Source organism: Loxodonta africana, chromosome 2, assembly GCF_030014295.1.
Source record: "Loxodonta africana isolate mLoxAfr1 chromosome 2, mLoxAfr1.hap2, whole genome shotgun sequence".
Classification (NCBI taxonomy): domain Eukaryota; kingdom Metazoa; phylum Chordata; class Mammalia; order Proboscidea; family Elephantidae; genus Loxodonta; species Loxodonta africana.
Genome location: NC_087343.1, coordinates 184727992 through 184748989, shown reverse-complemented (window position 1 = coordinate 184748989; position 20998 = coordinate 184727992). Strand labels below are relative to the sequence as shown.

Genomic DNA, 20998 nt, shown 5'->3' with positions numbered 1-20998 from the left:
GTATAATAGAATAAATCACAGCCATCAGAGATGGGAGTGACACTGGCCACACACATTAGAGATAAACAGTCAAAAATCACTCACCCATGACTTCCCCTTTGCCCACAGCCTCTGCTGTCTGACAACACTAAGCTTGAACTACTATTTCCATCTGGCTGCACAGATCTGAGTACCAGAATAGCCCTCCGCATTGTCTTAATAGCTGTAATGATGCTCTGCTTTCCGGCAGCCTGACTGTCCGTTCCATCTCAACATTTGGACATGATTTCTTTCCTCCCGCAAGTGTTGAGGGATGTACGGCTGTTACACAGTCAGTCAACAAACATTTCCCAGCACTTACAAACAGAAGCTACTGGAGTCTGAGTATTTAGATTTGGCCACCCGTCACATATAAGTTGCCTGCCCTTGGTCAAGTAATTGACCTCTAAACCTTGGTTGTCCTTCAGATTAGTGGTGACTTTCAAGTATCAACCTTACAGGGTATAGTGAGGCACACAGTAGTTGTTCAGTACATGGTGGCTGTTAACATCCTTAAACAAGTCTTTTGTCTCTGGTTTAGACAAGAAAAGAAGGGTATTACAGTATTGGGGAATTAGGGAAATGGATGATGGTGATAGTAAGCCCCACAAATAAAGTGTTCTCAGTGTAATTGTCCTGGGAGCTAAATAGGTCATGTAAATCATTGATGTTCAAGATGGGCTTTTATCGACTTCTTAGTTTCATTTGATTGCCTAAACGCTTGGCTTAGCTGTCAACCTTGCATCTCTCTGCGTAAGCTACCTGTGAACAAGGAGCTGTGATATTCCATACAACTGGGAATGGATATATTTGTGCATGAGAGAATTTTCTAGGTTTTTTAAAACAAAAACAAAAACTTCTCTCTTACGAAGAAAAAACAAACAAAAAACAAAACTGTGACACATGTGAATTAAATCACTTTTCCAAAGCCAACGACCGAGGAACAAGAAGCCAACACTTGCCAATACTTGCTGTGCATGGAAGGCAAGGGAGTGGAAGCAAATGGAAGGCACAGGTTTGAGACAAAGCACCAAAGGGACAAACCCACTGCTGTGCTCCAGAAAGCAAGAATTACAGAAAAGGACTATGATCGGATTCAAATGTGCCTTCATTGTGCCCCCAATGCCTTCCTTGCTCATGTCTGTAACTTTTGCCAAATTCAGTACAACACAGAGTGGGCTTACGGTCTTCAGTACGTGGAAGCGCTGTCTCCAAGCTTCTCTCTGAAACACCTGAACCCTCTCTGGGACTTGGAATGCTGCTTCCCTGGAAGGAAGCAGACCTGGTGGGAAGCCATTACCTGCTCTCCCTGTTTCAGCTGTTAACCCCTTGGGATCTGTTTACCACTGAGAAGCCCCCCCAGAAACCTAGTGCGGTCAGAGACTTTTTTTTTTACCGTAAATGATAAGATGCTGTTCGTCAGCTGATAGTCCTCTACGGAATTCCCTCTGTCCCCCTAGCTCTGAGTCTCTATGATTTCTGCACTATAGTTTTTCCTCTTTTAATATGGGAGTGATAAAGAATTGATACATGTAATGTGCATTGAGCCTTCCTAGTACTTCATAAGTACTGGTGAAAAGTCTTGTTATCATTAAATAAACAAAACTCTATGAAAGAAGATGCCTTGTGTTCATTTCTTCCTTGTCCCGGTCCTTTTACAAAAAGGGCTGATTCCCTGACTTAAAATGCGAAACCATTCTCATTTTGGTAAGGATGGAATGCAAATAGCTCACGGTATCAAACCACCACATAATTTAACGTTATAATTTAACATTCTGGGACTACTCATCTCCTGAGATGTAAACTGAGTTTGAACAAAAATAAGTTGTCCCCATGGATATTCAGCCTATCTTTAACAGCTTTTTGAGTTTCCTGAAAAGGGTTAATAAAAAGATCTTGTAAAGGTGTTCCGAGATTCGCGGAGGCTGAAATTACAGCGTGTGATGTTGTTCTTGTTTTTATTAGCCACCCCGTAAACAAGCAAGGTATGTGCTTAGAGGATTCAGAAAAGAGACAAAACGCACGTTGGCTTTCAGTCGGGGTTTGGCTAAAAATATATCACAGCATGCAGCCCGCAGGTCTGTCCTAGAAAACTCTCACTGTCAGGGGGTTGGCCAAAGCGCAGCTCTGGCTTTGTTTGGCAACAATGATCACTTGATCATGCACTGGGGGGTCGGGGATGGGAGTGGGGCGGGAGCGGGGGCGGGGGAAGAGCCAGCCAGGAGTAAAAACCTTGCCTTCCAGTGTCCCTTCCCAATTTATCATGGCAGAACTGAAAGAACACAGGGCAAAGGCTGCTTGACATCAATAGTGTTCCGACAGGAGTGGCAGTAGAGGACAGAGCTCTGCGATCAGATATGATCCCTTCAGATTCTTGTGTGTGACAGGAATCCCCTTTTCAACACATATTTATTAAATGCCCATGCCTATGGAACTAAGAGAGGTGGAAAGATGAATGAGGCACTGTCTTCACCCTCAAGGAACTTACAGCGTATGCTTACAATTTCTTATTCTGCACTTTTAAGATCTGATGTGATATCTTTTGAGAAGAAAAAATATGTATATATCAGGTTTGATAGACATACAGTTGGAAATTTCACAAGTATTAAAAGCCATAACAAAACAACCAACTGGAGAAGTCCCTGTAGTATTCTTGCAAGTTTTCTGTAGCTCTAAATCTATTATAAAATAAAGTTTATTAAAATTTTAAAGCCAATCAAGCAAGCAAGTAAACAAGCAAAAAACTCACAGTTTCTTATGTAAAGCAAAATCAAAAACAATTTAAAATCCTTCTAAAATGTAGTCCAATTTAGTAAATGCCAAGCCATGTCTGTAACGAAAGCTCTATGCCATTTTTCCATTAACCATTTCCTCATTAAGAAGTCCCACACTGGTAGCTTTAGGAATCACATCTTCTGTATAGAGAGACTTCTTTTGTCCTGTTTTTAGCTGCTGTTGAGTTGGCCCCAACTCATGGCAATCCCATATATAATAGAATGTAATGCTGCCCAGTCTTGCGCCATTCCCATGGTCAGTTGCAGATTGAACCACTGTGCTTGATAGGATTTCACTGGCCGATTTTCTTGGAAGTAGATTGCCAGGCCTTTCTTCCTAGTCTTTCATAGTTTGGAAGCTCTGCTGGAACTTACTGAGCGTCATACCCCAAAATTGAGCATCATAGCAACATGCAAACCCCTACTAATAGATGGGCGGTGGTTGAACACGAGGAGCACTGGCCTAGAATCAACACTGGGTCTCCAGCATGGAAGATGAGAGCTCTGCCACTGAGCCACAGTTGCCTCATGTCTTTTGCCCTACACAAAACCAGGAAAACCAAACCCATTGCTGTCGAGTTGATTCTGACTCATAGTCACCCTGTAGGACAGAGTAAAACTGCCCCATATGGTTTCCAAGGAACAGCTGGTAGATTCGAATGCTGACCTTTTGGTTAGCAGCCGTAGCTCTTATCCACTGTGCCACCAGAGCTCCAACACACAGTGATTTTTTAAAACATATTAGCTGCCAACTGTCTTATCCCAGACTGTCCTGAAAACAGAGGCTGAGACAAAGGTTTGTGAACAAGTGATTTATTTGGGAAGTGATTCTGAATAGTAGGAGTGAGGGACAGGGGAGGAAACAGTTTAGGACGGAGAGCCAACACAAGGATAGGCTAGAGAGTTGGCCACTGTTGCTGGTGCCTAATGCTGATTGCCCTGGGATCTTCCGAGAAGCCTCAGGCTGTGAATCTCCGGATGACGCAAAAAAGCACTTATTATCTGCTTCTTTCCATTGGCTTCAGAATCATCAGTCAAGGGGACATCACGGCTGTACTTCCTGGGTAACAAATGCTTGAGCGTCCTTATCCTCAAGGATGTTCCACACCTCATCGTTAGAAAATTCCAGGGCAGGGAATGAAGGCAGGACTTTGTGCAAAGACTACTCAAATTGTTGGCCATTATACAGCTGGAAATTTTGCAATCTGGATTTTTTTTACAAAGTCCTAGATTTTATTATTTTCTTTAGAAGCTGGAAGACTTAGCAACACTGGACTTGACTTCCCCAATGACATGAACCTCCCAGAACTGAGATGCAGTTGCCTGGGCATATATAATCCAAATCCAAACAGTTTCCACCGTTACACACAGTTTACCACCCAGACGCTTCATTCATTTATCTACTGCCTGGCCCCTGTGAGCACTGGGCTTTTGAGCCCATACTTGAGCCATTTCTGTTGTGTCTATTCCAACTCATCCCAACCCTATATATCATTTTTGATAAGACAGCATAAAACTGCCCCACAGGGTTTCCTAGGTTGTAATCTTTACAGGAGTAGATAGCCAGGTCTCTTCTCCCACGCTGTTGCTGGTGAGTTTGAACTGCTGACCTTCCAGTTAGCAGCTGAGTGCTTAACCATTGTACCACCAGGGCTCTGAGCCGTTCTTAATCTTCATAAATATTAACACCAAAAAGGAGGTAGAAATCCACTATTAACACTGCTTTTCCTCACTGACTTCACCTTTCAACATCAATTTAATCTGACTGTTTCTTGTACTGCTAGGTCCAAATTCATCATTACTGCTTTAACTTTAAAGATGTTGGATCAATTAACACAATTAATTGATTATATGCTATACTTCAAGCCAGGTGCTTAAATTAAATCCACATGTTTAATGTTTAACAGAATGTAAAAGGAGAATCAGGTGGACTGAAAGACTCAGTCCCCCTGCTTCTTCTAACTCAAGAACTAAGAGGTGGACCATGGCGACTAAGGACCTGCAATACCTAGTATAGGGGCAAATGGTTGCTCATTATTGATTTGGAAACAATACAATGGGCTCCCATTTACATGGCTTATAATTCACCCAAACCCTCTAAGAATTAAGAGACTGTATTAAAATCAATGGGGCAGTCAAGATTCTGTGGTAGATTTCTTGCCTTCCATATGGAGACCCAGGTTCAATTCCTGGCCACTGCATCTCAGAGCAGCCACCTTAGAGCAGTCTGTCAGTAGAGGCTTGCGTGTGTCTATGATGCTGAATAGCTTTTAGCAGAGCTTCCAGACTAAGGCTAGGAAGAAAGGTCTGGTGACCTGCTTCCAAAAAAGCCAAAATCAGCCAATGAAAACTCTATGGATCACATTGATCCAGTCCCATTACGCATGGGGTTGCCATGAGTCAGAGGCTAACAACCACATTAAAACTGGCACTATATGCTTCCCGCTGATAAGTAAGGTTGTAAGTGAACATGGTAATAATCATGAAGCCCTGGATACTTGAAAAGCAACACATCGTCAAATAAATGGGTATATTTTATACAATGTGTCCTGTTACACTCAAATCCTTTAAAATATTTTACTTAAAGTAGTCCTAAAAAATACTAATTCCTGGAACCAATGCTCAGAAATTTTGATTTAATTTGTCTTGGGTGGAACTTGGGCATGCAGACTTTTCAAAACTCCCCTGAAGAGTCTAATGAGTTGCCAAGGTTGAGAACCACTGGTCCCGAGTCAGACATGGCATGGGATGTGGCCGTGTTCACTGTCCCTCTACTGCTCAGGTAGGACAAGTCATCACTTTGCTGTGGCCTCCCTGCTGATCTGTTCCTGGCTTTGTGAAGCAGAAAGTGTTAACTGGGTCACCTCTGTGCAGTGCTTTTGTAATGCATACAAATGGGGTCAGAGTGTGAGTATGAAATGAGTTGTCGCTGCAAACTAAAGTGAATTTGAACTCAAGGCTGCCAGGCATACAGAGGTCTATTTAAAGCTGTTGACATCTCCTGAATTTCCAATCATTTTAAGAGAGATTTGTTTGTCTATGTGTATTTATGCTACACGTGACTGGATCTTTTTTTTTTTGGAGGACATTAACGTAACACTGTCCCATTCTATCAATGTTCCAGGTACAGTAAATAGATCCATAGAAACAAATTTAACCTACTGGAATTACTCTCTAAATAACTGCAACATTTTGGTTCAAAGTGCTACAAATAAATTCAGTCCTTTAGTTCTCAGTACGTGGAACAGTCCTTAACTATACAAGGACGGACTGAGGAACACGTACAGCAAAGTCAAGGTGGCAATGGATGTGGGGGAATTCAAAAGGAACTGCTTCAAACTATTTTTAAAATAAAATGTATCCTACTGGGACAGTGACTGCCCAACGCCGACTATTCATAAATCAGGGTGAACAAAGAGAAGCTTCACGTTTTGTGGCTCTGGCCAAAGAAAAAGACCTGGAAGAGGCTGGAAAATAAGAGGTTCAGCCAAGAATACAACAGAGTCCATCTGACTTTTCTGTGGCTTTCATTCCTGAAAAGATCTTTCTATCTTGGAGAAAATGCATTAAACATAATGCTCACAGTAACTTTGGTAAAATATTCCAAATATTATAAAAGGCTATTGGACTTTATTAAATAAGTCTGTGTTGCACTTATTTTTAATATATTTGCGCACACTCAGTATTTGTTCTGCTCGCTCCCAGCAGAGATTTATTACTAAAGTAGATCTGACTTGAGGTTGAGTGGAAGGGAAAGCAGTCAATGCCGGAGGAATATAGAGTATAACTTGGTAGTGCGGTGGAGGCTGGCGGAAACAGAGAGAGAGGGCTTGTGAGATATGCATGCCAATTAAGGTGTTCAAGAAATGAACATGAATTCATTTTGGGTACATACCAGCCCCCTCTTCTTCACACGTCCCTAGGGATGCTTCTGGAATTGCCAGAGCTGAAAATTAAATTATAAACCTCAAACATGACATTGAAAATCTTATGTCTCCTTTGATAATATCAGTGGGATGATTCATCAGTGGGCAGGGCACCACCACTCCTGGGCCCAGACTGTAAGGCAGAGTGAGGCAGACACTGGCAACCACCCATCTTTGGTGGTGTGATTATCTTTCGGAACTTAAAGCTACTGGTCAGAATTGCATCCTGTTGCTGATTACATATGCACTGAAGGCCTCCTCTGCATACCACATAGTAGGTCCTTGTGGAGATGGAATAGCAATATGTGATATCAAGCTGGAAAAGCTTATAATATTCTTGGGTCACTGATACACAGTAAAAGCAAATGTTAGACAGTATAAATCAATATGTGATTTTCCAAGTAGGCTGCAGAAAACTCTCGCGAGTTGGCATTTCACAATGTCGTGTTTGGTACTGTCATGCTGGACAGACACACCACCCGCATTTTCTAAGTGGTCTTCTTTTCTGAGCTGTGCTTTCAATTCTTCTCTTTAGTACAGGAAACAGACAACTAATAAGAATGAATTTTCATGTAGTTGCATCCATGAGTCAGAGCACCAAACTGCAAAGTTCTTTGTTTATTTCCCTGTTCAAAATAGTCATATCATAGGATTCATGTGCTTTGCATGCTGAGTCACTCATAACAAGAACAATAACAACAATAACAAGCCATTAAGGACTACAGGAATTCAGAGGAGGGCAGATCATGTTATAGATGTTACAGGAGGTTTTACCCAAGAGGTGGTGTGTAGGTTAAGCTTCATAGGATGAACAGTTTAAAATAGGCAGAGCAGTAATCTACAAGGAAGGAATGGATATAGGGAGGCCTGTGATATTTTTTGCCAATGCAATGAATTTGGGGGCCTGGCATATAACATAGACTGAAGAGGAGGGCTGGTATAGGATAAAAGGTAAATGGGAGGCCTATGGTAAAATGGAATGTGAATGGACTGGGTAAGGGCACTGGATTCAAGATGTCTACGGCAATCTGCTGGGCAAACAATACATGTATGGGGCCATATATGGCACATGGGCATTTACTTTGTGTCCTTTGATCTATGGAATAAAATTGAGGTCAGCTCTGAGTAGTGGAGAGGGAAATAAAATTAGTGCTGTTCCTAAAATGCCAAGTCAAATTTGGACTGAGTATGAAAAGAAAAATAAGTACTTTCCAATCTCTTTGTCTGATCCTTTTCTGGTCAATAATCCTCTCCAACACCATAATTCAAAGGCATCAATTCTTCTTCAGTCTTCCTCATTCATCGTCCAGCTTTTGCATGTATATGAGGCTATTGAAAATATCATGGCTTCATCAGGTGTACCTTAGTCCTCAAAGTGACATCATGGCTTTTCAATACTTTAAAGAGGTCTTTTGCAGTAGATTTGCCCAATGCAACAAGTCCTTTCATTTCTTGACTGCTGCTTCGAGGAGTGTTGATTGTGCATCCAAGTAAAATGAAATCCTTGACAACTTTAGTCTTTTCTCTTTTCATCATGATGTTGTTTATTGGTCCAGTTGTGAGGATTTTTTCTTTATGTTGAGGTGTAATCCATATTGAAGGCTGTGGTCTGTGATCATCATCAGTAGTAGGTGCTTCAAGTTCTCTTTGCTTTCAGCAAGGAAGGTTGTATTATCTGGGTATTGAAGGTTGTTAATGAGTCTTCCTCCAATCCTGATGCTGCAATCCTCTTCATATAGCCCAGATTCTTCGATTATTTGCTCAGCATACAGGTTGAATAAGTACGGTGAAAGGATACTACCCTGACACACACACCTTTCCAGATTTTAAACCACACAGTATCCCCTTGTTCCCTCCCAACAGCTACCTCTTGATCTATGCACAGGTTCTACATGAGCACAATTACGTTCTTCTGGAACTCTCATTTTTTGCAATGTTCATAAGTTACTATGACCCACATAGTCAAATGCCTTTGCATAGTCAATAAAATACAGGTAAACATCTTTCTGGTATTCTTTGCTTTCAGCCAAAAGCCATCTGACATCGGCAATGATATCCCTCATTCCAAGTCTTCTTTTGAATTTAGCTTGAATTTCTGGCAGTTTCCTGTCAATGTACTGCTCATCCTTAATACATATATTTAAAAAAAATAGTGTTGAGGTGTTGGAAGGCTCCCTTGGAATAAAAGACATGGAAATAAGATAAATAAGAATAAAAAGCAGGACTTGGTGAACATCAGTATATACAGAATCAAGAAAAGCAGTCGAGGAAGAGTCTTTCTACAATGCAAGAATTCTGACGCCATTACCAAAAGCTGAAAAATCAAAAGTAGAAACAGATTTTGAGGGCAAGACATTTAAGTTAGATACTTGAATGACTAAGAAAAAATATTCCAAAGGAAGCTGGGAACGTGGCAGTGGCCCTCAGGAAGATCACACAAGCAATATTGTACATTTGATTATCTCTAGCGCTGGGGGAAAAAACAAATCTGTCTTGGAAGAAGTACAGCTAGAATGCTTCTTAGAAGCGAGGATGGCAAGACTTTGTCTCATGTACTTTGGACATGTTATCAGAATGGATCAATCCCTGGAGAAGGACATCATGCTTGGTAAAGAAGAGGGTCAGTGAAAAAGAGGAAGACCCTCAACAAGATGGATTGCCACAGCTGCAACAAGGGGCTCAAACATAGCAACGATTGTGAGGATGGTATAGGACTGAGCAGTATTTCGTTCTGTTGTACACAGGATTGCTATAAGTTGAGACTAACTCAATGGAATCTAACAACAACAGTACTGGGAGCAGCCATCAGTAAGCTCATATTCCTTACCTACTTCTGATAATAGAACCTCTCCTTCCTCCATGGACTTCATTCCATCACATTTAGGAGGGGCTCACCTATCTGCAGGAATGAAGTAGGCCCAAGCCCAAGACACGCCCAGCTAAAGTCAGAGTGATAGATGATAGGTATCATCATGTGTCTCAATACAGGCCTATCTGAATCTTCCATGATAATGTTCTATTTATCTGTGATGGTCACAGAAAATATTCTTTCCAAAAATGCTACCATGGGAGGAGAAGATGAGAATAGGATTATCATAAAACATTTTCAAACAGATTTCTCTGAAGAATAAAGCCAAGTAAAGAGAATGAGAAACAAGATATGGAGAAAGAAGTACATGTCCCAAGAGTTTTGTGTGAAGTCAGATGTATTGCTAGATTCTCTAGTAATGTAAGCTAAAATGTTATATTTTTGCCTAAGCTAATTTGAATTGAGATGCTGTCACTTTTAACCGAAAAATCTTGAGAAGTAGAACCAGCTGAAGTTATACGAACAAGAGTCTTCTGAAGAAAGCATACTGGAGAAAAAAGAGGAGAGGACTAAGGATGGGACTCTGAAGAATTACCAACAAAAAAGACCCAGAAAATCAGATTTAAAGAAAGTTAGATCAAAAGGTGAATGGAGAATCAACAATAGATGACTACTTGAAGGATAACAACTGGGCATACATGAAAATTGTTGCCCAACAGCTAAAGTTATCAAAAATTTAAATACAATCTTAGAAGAGCAGTGAATATCAACAATGAAATCCAGATACATTTGATTTACCAGGTGACATGGAATCCAAATTACTGCACGTAGAGTGATGAAAGTGGATTAATTTTCATCCAGGTTTTATATGGGTGAAGTCTTCTCTTAGTTAAATCCATATGTAAAATTCATACTGATTTGCATACCATAAAATGAACATCTCTAAAAAAAATGGTTTGTATCCAAAGACACTACCTTTCAGTATATTTCCCAACCTAGTTTTGTTTGTTTTTTAACTTGTAAAATTATCTAACAACTCTTTCAAGGTGTGCTGGCATCAGCTGACAATGGCTAGATGTACCTTTCATTCCTTTCTAAAAAACAGGGAAATAATGTGTGAGTTATGTTCATCTTTGGGAGCAAAAGGTAAGGTGTGGTGTCTACATTGGTAAACACATCTTATCAATAAGCTGGAAGAGAAATTCTGGATTTGAAAATGTAAGAATTTGTGCAAGACTTGGAAAACAAATTCAAGGCAGTGCCAGAGGGATTCCTGTAACACAAAATATTATGGGAGTGGAGAGCAGGTGATCTCCATTTTTGCTGGTAATGGCATTAAAATGACAATAATTATAAATATAAGCACTTATCATGCTATGGATGCTTTCTTTAATGAGCACATAATTGTAATAAATAATCCTGCTAACTACAAGTGGTGGAAAACTTTAGAGATGGAGAAACTGAGACTTAGTTTATGTTCTAGAATTTGATCAAGATTACATTGATAGCACACATTAGTACCAGAAAGCAGACACAGCTTAACTTCTGAGTCCACATTGTTAACTGCTTGCCATGCGTCTCCCATATGAAGCAACTCAAGTTAGCTAGCAAGAAGATACTAATGGTCAGGTCAATACCAACTAATGGCGACCGTATGTGTGTCACAGTAAACTGTGCTCCATAAGATTTTCACTGTCTGATTTTTTAGAAGTAGATCACCAGGCCTTTCTTTTGAAATACCTCTGGGTAGACTTGAGCTGCCGGCCTTTCCGTTAGCAGCCAAGTGTGTTAACCATTTGCATCACTCAGAAAGATAGTGGATCATATCATACTGAAAGTTTGCAAATTCACTCTTTCTAAAGATTAAAAAAGAAGAACAACTACAATATCAACATAATTAAGAGACTTTATATTAATTCAAGTTGAGTTATGAAAAGAAGTCCTACCTAGAGGTAGGAGAATAAAATGACGGAAATCCCCTCAAGGTACGTTTTAGCCTTTCAAATATAGATACACACAAAAAAATCTTGACGCTCACTAAAAGCTAAAATTTGTTCTTTTTAGGTAACATAAAGTGATTTTCAAAACAGAGCCTTTGTAAGCATTGCTTTGGATACAGTGAGAAAATGATCATTTTAAGACCAGGGTGTACACAGAAATGCTCACAGGTTTCCCAAGTATTTCAACAATTATTCTATACAGTAATTGAATCAATACAGTAACACTCCAGCTCATTACTGGTTTATGAATTTTCAGCTCATTAACACAGGTTAAATTTATGCTATTCCAAGTTACACAGAGCAGAAATTACTGTCCAAATTATTTTAAAGATTGCAGGTGCAAGAATTAGTTTATAAAGTACCAAAACCAAACCTATCCTAAAATAACGCGCAGGCGCGCACGGGTGCGTGTGTGTGTGTGTGTGTGTTTGTTTAAGTGAATGAAAGGACTGGTGAATGTTATTTCATTGCTCAAACTGATTGAGAAAACAGTTGAAAGCATACTTTCAAAAACCCAATCTTTCCCCAGTTCTTTCTTCAACTTTGGCCCAAAAGACAGCCTGAGGTGCAGGGAAAGAATCCAATCTTGGACCCTCTCAGGAGACTTGCACTACTAACTGGCAAGAAGTATTTTTAAGGAATAAGAGGCCTGGCTGAACTCTATGGCCTGCTGGGCCCTGACTAGCACAGAAACCAGTCAGTTCTGCTAACCTGAGCAATATCATTCAGATAGTGACACCTTTCTTGGGTAGTGTTCCGAGCTGAGAGGTTGCGAAAAAGGAGGGTGGTGACTATATGGGAGAGCAGAGATTCAGTCCCACAGCCCAGCACTTGGTGCTACGGTAGGGGCTTTTCTCACAGTGGTGGTTGGTGGAGAGGTTTTGCAGGAAGAGAAGCTTCCAGAGACTCTGAGATGATAGTGGAAATGGGGGGGATGGGAGGAAAACAAGGATACAGCGCAGCAGGACTGCTGGTAGTGCCTGTGAAACATGTGAAGAATGTTATCTATTGCGGTTGCTATATTATTAAGAAAGATTTAAGGTTGTTGACCCTTGAAAGTTTCATAGATCGAACTTCACAGACCCTCTCCAGCCTCTGATGGAGGGTTTAATTATTCGTTTTTTGCTTGCTTGTTTACTTATTTATTTAGGAGGAAATCAAGCACAGTGCTTTAAAACATACTCCTTGAATATGACTTCTTGGGTTTGAAACCTGCCTCCACTTCTTCCTACATTTGTGATCCTGGATGCTTTATTTTATTTCTTTATGACTCAGTTTTCTTATCTGTCAAAGGGAATAATAATAGTACCCATCTCACAAAGCTGTTGTATTAACTGAGTTCTAAAAAACCATTGCCATCGAGTCAATTCTGACTCATGTAGGGCAGAGTAAAACTGCCCCATACACTTTCCAAGGAGCACCTGGTGGATTTGAACTGCTGACCTTTTAGTTAGGAGCTGTAGCTGTTAACCACTATGCCAACAGGGTTTCTGTTAATCTGAGTTAATGCAAGCAAAATGTTTAGGTCGGTGCCTGACACATAGAAAGAACTCAATAAATGTTAGCCATTATTCTTTGGTTATTATTGTTGTTGTTTGATGTATCTGAAAATTGGCTACTAATTCTGGTGGAGCAGAGAATGCAGACCAGAGTCACAGGCATATAATTATGCAAAAGCCAACTTCAAGTTTAACTTGAGGCTCCTAAACGAAAGGAACGTGTCTAAGTCAGAGGAGAGTGTCTTCTCTACCCCTAACTTCCGGGCTCAAAAGAACAAGCTGCCTGGGAACTTGGCCAACCTTCATTATACAAAGTGGCATCTATTTCACAGGTTGGACCGCAGCTGGGGCTGACCGGGGATCAGACAACTGGTCACTTTTGTCAGGTGCATTAACTCTCCGACCACTAGGATGCTATTTCATGCAGGATTAGTCATTTACTAATTACTAATTACTGCAGTGGCCACAGACCTCAGGTCAGCAGTTTTCTCTTTTCACACTAGGAGAATTCAGCATAATAGAGGGCAGACAGGTAATTTGCATAGCCTCTACTTAGGTGAAGCAGCCCACAATAGAAGAAGGCAGGGGAGGCTTCTGTGCTGAAAGCAAGCAAAGGAGACACAATGTGATGGGAGCTTCCATAAGCTTCCCATGGGAACACCTGGCTCATTTGTCCTGCTGGGATATGGCAGGTTCTCACAATTGATACTTGCTGCTTTTTTTTTTGCTGGGCAGCTAGAAAAGCCCCACAAGGTCTGACCCAGACCCCACATCACTTTTACTGGCTGGTGATTCTTTTCCACCCTGGGCATCTGCAGAGACATCCAACTGTGTTTGCCCAACTTGCTTGTATGTGAGAAGTGTGTTTGCTTTATGGTCTGTGTCTTGGGTTTTAAATAAAAATACCACAGGAGATGATCCTGCTATGATCCTTGCTAATGTACCTCTAGGCTAATAAGTTCTGAGATGACCCTGCTCTTTGATTTCATGAATAAGAAAATAAAATGGGAAAAGCATGACATTTAAAAAAAAAAAAGTCTTGTTATTACTGAGTGTAAAATTTATTTTAACCCTCTCTGTAGTGACTGAATTTCAAGTCGCATGTGCTGCTTGCCAGATTCCGTCTCCTGCTCCTCCTCTCTTTAAATATGTGCTTATTTACTTCCTGCAGAGTTCAATTTTAGAACCCATCAAAGTAGATCCACTCAGACTCTGACTACATTTTCATGCATAAATTCATAGACGTCTTCAGAAGGAATTGCACTTGCATATGCAAATACTTTCCAATGCCTTTTCATTTCTACTTTTGGCCTGCACAGTTTTTAATGCATGCAAACACATTACACAAACAAATATGGGCTCAATAACAACACGCGGCATGTGTGAATTGTTAATGGGAAAGCTCTGAGCTGGATACGGCCAAGCAACTTCCATTATTATCAATGGAGGGGAACAAGATTACACAGAAAGAATAAAGGTATATTTGATAATAAAATCCCAAGCACTTGGTTTCATTTTACGTAAATATTAATAAGGGAAGAGGTGACAGGCCAATCTACAATTCGACCATAATCTGGGATCTACAGCTCACAGCACATTGATCCAGAGGCTAGGAGGTACCCTGAATGAGACTTAGGAAGAAGAGTCTACATTTCAGCATAGAAGTGCGAGAAACAAACACATATGCAGGGAGCGACCCTATAAATGAAACCAAAAATACAGCAGAAAATGAAAGCCTTTCAACCATGTTAAACGTGCAGCACCTTTCAAAATATGTGAATTTTGTATTAGCGATGTTTTTGAAAACAACAGATAGGTGTCTTCATCTTTCATATTGGAAATTTAAGTACTGCCTTAATTAATTAAGTCATAATTCTTCACATTATTTTTCCAATTCCCATTACATGTGTTTTGGGGTCAGGCGAGATCTTAACGAAGTAAAACACTTGTTGAAGTTATGCACAGATCAAAGGCATTTCATACAGAGCAATTCTCGAGCACTGCCCTTCTCTCGGTTTCTCATGGAGAAGCAGGATGTGTTTCATTTACATGATAATAACTCAGAAAATTAGAAAGAGGATAAAATAAAAATTGTATCCTGCAAGGATCTACAGTTGCAAGGCAAACAATTTTAAACTGTTTCTCTATTGAATTTTTTTTTTCAATATTCTCTTAATTATAAAAGCGGGAGCTAGGTTAAACAGGGAGCATAAGAGAACAGACTTTATAGAACAATCTCTGGACTGCAGGTTTATAAATCTTAGGTATACTGTTCATTAATAACATATATGGTGTTTTCTAAGAAATAAAGTAAAGGTAAGTCAAATAATTTAAGGAAGCCAAGAAGCCAGGAATGGAATTCCAAGCTAAGGTATCTCAGGAGGAATCAGAATAATTGCAACATTCATTGCCAAAGAAATGGAAAGGGAAATAATCAGTGTTGTAAAACAAATGATGCAATAATCCGTCAGAGCAAGGCCTACACCCTTAGAGCTGAGTGGCCTCTGTGACCCATTCCCTGTACTTTCGTGCACTCACTTGTAATTTTGTAAATCGTTCACACGATGAGGCTGGAACACAAGCAAAGACTAGGAGCTAGTGAGTGAACTTTCCACGATACCTATTAACACTGCACGTCAATGCATTTACAGCCACCCTGAACAAATGGTAACAAGGTCTTCCTGGATACCAGTCATGAAGAGAATGCCAACTATTAGTGCCCAGGAGAAAAATATTATTCTAAAAGAAGTGAAAATAGTGCAAGAAAACTAAGTTTTGTGAAAGTAGGAGGGAGTATTATATTAGAAGAGTTGACTATATGACAAACGTGTTTACCTATGCTCTGAAACACAAAAAGAAAAATGTAAAACTCAAAATTAATATGACTCATTGCGACCCTATAGGACAGAGTAGAACTGCCCCACAGGGTTTCTAAGGAGCAGCTGGTGGATTCAAACTGCTGACCTTCTGGTTAGTAGTCAAGCTTTTACTACTGTGCCACCAGGGCTCCTTGGTGGGGGAAGAAATTATATATTATTATACCAAATTCAAAACCCATAGCCACTGAGTCAGTTTTGAGCGATGGTGATATCACTTGTGTCAGAGTAGAACGGTGCTCCAGAAGATTTTCCATGACTGTAAAATTATGGGAGTAGATTGCCAGGCCTTTCTTTTGCAGCCCTGTTGGGTGAATTTGAACCATCAACTTTCGGTTAGTAGCCAAGTGCAAACCATTTGTACTACCAGTGGACTTTGTGTTATTACAACGGCAGGTCTAAATCTCCTTTAACTAATATATTCTTTTGTTCAAAGACAGAATCTAACTGAGAAGCCCAAGGTATAAAGCAGCAGAAAGTAGAACTCCTGGAGGCGTGAGAGTAGACTTCAAGAAGAGTAGTTAGAAGCCAAAGATAGACTCCTGTTCCTCAGGATAGAGATTCATGATGTTCTTGGGAATACACCTTATGAAGTCAAAGCTCTTCTGTGTCTCACACTTGTCAAAACCCACCATGAAAGGTCTCCAAAAGCAACCACCATATTGTTGAAGAATTCTTTGTGTCCAAGATAAATGAGGCACTTTGCTATCACTTCTAAGTGTTCATGTGGGTTGTTGATAAAGGAATTGTTTTTAAACTACAATCTAACAGAGCAGCTTGCCTGCCAGCATGTTTTGTTCCCAGTTTTACCAAGCCCGGCCATTGACACACATCCTGGGCAAGTCAACAGTGTGAAATTAACCAGAGCAAGTCAGCGGGGTCAGCTCTACCTACCTTGTCTTGGGAACTCATCTGACTCGCGGTGAACCAGGTCTGTGACTCGGTTTCCGTAGTGCATCCTGCTGTCGTGGTCATAGGCCTTCAGCGTCTCACTGGAGCTGTAGGACTTCTGTGTGGGCACGCGACAGTCTTCACTGTCCAGGGAGGAGCTTGTGTAGCGGCACTCTTTGCCACACCGCCCTCTTGTCAAAGAGCGGTGTCGCCGATCCTTCACATCCATTTTTCCAGGTCAGGCAGCGCACCGGTGCTTTCGGAAAAGTCAGTGCTGAGTTTTGGAACGTGTCACTCTGCCACCTGAAAACATCAAAGGAAAAACCAAGTCTGTGATTACAGAGAAGTCTGCCTTCACTTCCAACTCACGTTTAGAAGCAGATAAAAACATAAAAGAGGCCAATTTGGTCAGTGCAAAATGATCTGTTTTGCATATGCTTAATGTATATTTAAATAATCAGCCCAAATAAAAGAACTTGAGGCAGAAAATTAATTTTCTTGCTGTTTTCATTTCATAGATTTGAATAAAAGTCTGACCAAAAAACTCGTTGTTTGATTTCCTATATCTATAGGATGAAGTCTGTCATCCTAATGCAAGATCTTGCTACAAAGCAGTTCAAAGAAAAACCAAATTTTATCCTTCTTTAATTACATTCTCTAAGATTAGGAAGAAAACAAGTAACCAAAAAAGAAGATAGAAAGAAAGGTGCAACAGCAGATTCGATCATGAGGCAGAAATATATGCTGTTAACACTTCGCAACGGTACAAAGTCACATTCAGCTAACACAAAATTGCCCAGCTGAGTCTGGAGAATAATGATATAATGCATTCTTGACAAGCAAACAATCTTCCTCCAATTTCTCTAATGAGCCTTCAGCATACTTCCAATCATATTTTTTTTTCTCCTTTGCAAATCTGTGCCTTGGGCACACCTGGTCACTTCTTCTCCCTAGTCACCCACCGACAGCAGACCTTCGTGACAAAAGGTCTAATTGCCACAACCACCTGATCATCAACCTGGGCCCATACAGTTTCTTTCATTGCTTAGACATCCACCATAGAAAAGCTTAAAAAAAAAAACAAAAACAGAAAAGAACTGAATACAGTAGCTAAGCTGATGGGAAGGGATCTATATAACATATAAACTGGCAACCAGGGAGCCCACAGGCTGTCGTTTGACACCCTGGGACTGCAAGTGTATGCCAAACATCACTCGGAAAACACAAACCTTCTGCTCAGCAAATACAACCCAAACGCTTAGGCATCTCCAAGTTCCAAATGATAGGCTCTTATTGATTTCATTTGCCATGCAAAATAGCACAGACCACAGGGCCAGGGCCTGGACAGAATAGACAAATAAGAATTTTAATTAAAATTGAAAATACAACCCAGAGTCCGAGTAATGATTTTCTCCAGGCTAATGTTGCTTACTGTCTCCTCAATATGTCAGCAAATATTAGGGGAGCACATCTGTAGTTTTGAACCCCTCTGTTCATCCTTGGATATTTACCACATGACAACCCAGTGGAATGGGTGCTTATATATACTGGAGGGCTAGCCTATGTACACAGAGATATGGATGGCAATATGATCAGCCCCAGGCAGAAGGAGCCAATTTGCCCCTCCCTTGTCTTTTATTACTAAAAGAACCCTCCTAATGTACACTATTGGTACATTTTATCAAATATTGCCTGTAATTCTGGACAATACATTTGAGAGTTGGCAATGAGAAAAGTAGCACACCTCTTACGGACATCAAACACAGTTGTGTAGCTGCCACTGTAGCTTATAAAAAACAAAACTAATGGTTAGTTTCCTAGAGTCTACAGTTACTAACTCAGCAAGTTGAGAAGCACCTTTGAGAGTCACCAGTCAAGACCTCAGGCCCTGCTTAGAGGACACAGTCATTGTCAGCATGGAAATTTTTGTTGTTGTGCAGTTAATTCAAATGTCTCCACATTAGTGAATTTTCTGGATTTCAAAAATACCCTCCCTAAGTTCTGACATGTGATTTCAACATTTTGGACTTCATATTACACATTGGCCAAACACATAGACTTTTGGGTCTTGACTGGATGCCTGCCAATCTTACCGTGGCTACTTACTAGCCAGGGGCCTTGTAAAAACTACTTGAGGTCTTCGAGACTTAGTTTCTCAATCATTTAAAATGAAAAAAAAAAAGAGTATCCACTTCATAGAGTTTCTGTAAAAATTAAAATAGATATTGTGGGTAAAGATCCCAATATGTTGTCTAACACACAGTAGGGGCACAAAAAGAAGTAAATTATTTTCTCCTCATAATGCTTTTTTCTTCCCTGTTAGCTATGCAATCACAGATCTACATAGACAGAGGGTGAATATCATAGTAAAAAACCCTGAAACTCAAAGCTCTAAAGATAAATATCAGTACTTAAATGATGCACCAATAAAGAAAGACCTGCAACGCATACTGAGTATATGTAAAACTGTGTGCACCAATGCTGATGAGCTCCAAGTGCTTTTTTTGGGATTGGATGTTTGGGATCAATTTTATAACTTTTCCTTTCTTCTGTGTCACTGTGAGTTTTTACTTTTTAATGTCTCCAGTGTTTCTGACTTAAGAAATCCTATTTCCTCTCATTTGCATTGTGCCTGGGAAATCAGGCTGACTTTCTACAAGTATGTGTGTGTGCTTTTATTTAAAAAAAAAATCGTGTTCTGAGTAGGAGCCTAAAGGCTTATTACCTATTAATAAAGCACAAGAACTTTAGTGTTTGGACATTTTGACGTCTAATTTGGTTGCCCGGTGATCTTTTCCTGCTAAATTCTTCTCTCGGTATGTGCTTGATATTTAAATTCGTCAGCAATGTCACCTTTGGATAAGTGATAGAAATTTATATATAGTGAGGCAAAAAAATGGCAAATCTTAGTCAGAGAAAGCTAATTTCTTCGGGAACCATGCAGAGTTCACGGACTGTTGGCCAATAGGCATTATGCATTTGGCCTACCTGTTAGTTAAATATTAATTTTCAATACTAAAAAGACAAAGAAGGGAATTTAAATTAAAACCTACATCTCCAGCTTATCTTAAAAAAAACTAGGCAATCTAGAAATTCCCAGTTCCAGAAAGGTGGAGAAGACATATTTTTTTCCCATTCTTCCTACTAAGTATACACCAAAACCCTGTGTGTGTGTGTATCTATATATAAAATATATAGATACACATACATATATAAACAAAAAAACTTAAGAAGAGTCTGAACAGTAGAAAGAAGAAGGCAGACTGAATAGAGACCTCAGAGCCCAAGGAACATGGTGGTGAGTTGCCTGGGTTTTCTTTTTGCCCTATATACCCCAGACTGGAAACCCTGGTGGCATAGTGGTTAAGTGCTACAGCTGCTAAACAAGAGGTCGGCAGTTCAAATCTGCCAGGCGCTCTTTGGAAACTCTATGGGGCAGTTCTACTCTGTCCTGTAGGGTCGCTATGAGTCGGAATTGACGCGACAGCAGTGGGTTTGGTATATCCCAGACTTGGAGCTGAAGAAGGTGTCAACAAGGAAATATTAATTGTACAGACAATAAAGGCTTGCTTCTGCTAGCCAAATGACTATGAAAGGGGCAGCCTACCAAGAGAGAACACTTGTAGGCAATAACTACTCTACCCCAGCCATGCAACATGGATAAAACCGTGGTCTCATTCCCATCCTCATAAGCAAAGGCTGAGTGGGAAGCCTAGACTCCCACGCTTGAAAGGTGCTAACAAGGAACCTGAATACCTTCACCAGAGTGGTGGCAAAGTCAGGACTTTCATCTCTTCCAGGCAGTATTAAGGTCACTCCCCATTCTCACTCCTAAATCCCTTCAGTGGAAATCACATGGGAGCCCTGATATTACACCCCCCCTCCCCGGGTACTAAAAGGCACCACTCTCTCTACTTTCTGGGGTAGTATAAGAGGAAACCTAGTGCAGAGTCAGGGTTTTCACTAACTCCTCTTATGCTGTCAGTAGGTGCAATGTGGGAGGAGTAGTGAGGCCTTCTTGCTGGGTATCGGTGGAGGCCCAGTGGGGAATCAGAATTCTCATCTCCCCCAACTCCTATCAAGGAGTTCCCTACTCTCGGGTATTGACAGAGGCTGAATGGGGAACCTGGACTTCTAACTCCACCTGGCAATAATGAGGCAGATTCCCCTTCCCCCATCAGAGCAGTGTCAAAGGGAGACAGCTA

The 20998-nt window shown here is 40.5% G+C and overlaps 1 protein-coding gene across 4 annotated transcripts in view; it reads right to left on the bottom strand.

The window, feature by feature from the left end:
- The window catches only part of TENM2 (teneurin transmembrane protein 2), a 1060479-nt gene extending 1043457 nt beyond the window's left edge, over positions 1-17022 (bottom strand). For all 4 annotated transcript variants that reach the window (XM_010592330.3, XM_010592333.3, XM_003404644.4 and 1 more), the window contains exon 1: positions 16797-17022. In XM_010592330.3, coding sequence (XP_010590632.1) covers positions 16797-17022 — 226 coding nt within the window. The remainder of the gene's footprint in view (positions 1-16796) is intronic.
- Between the last annotated feature and the right edge of the window lie 3976 nt (positions 17023-20998).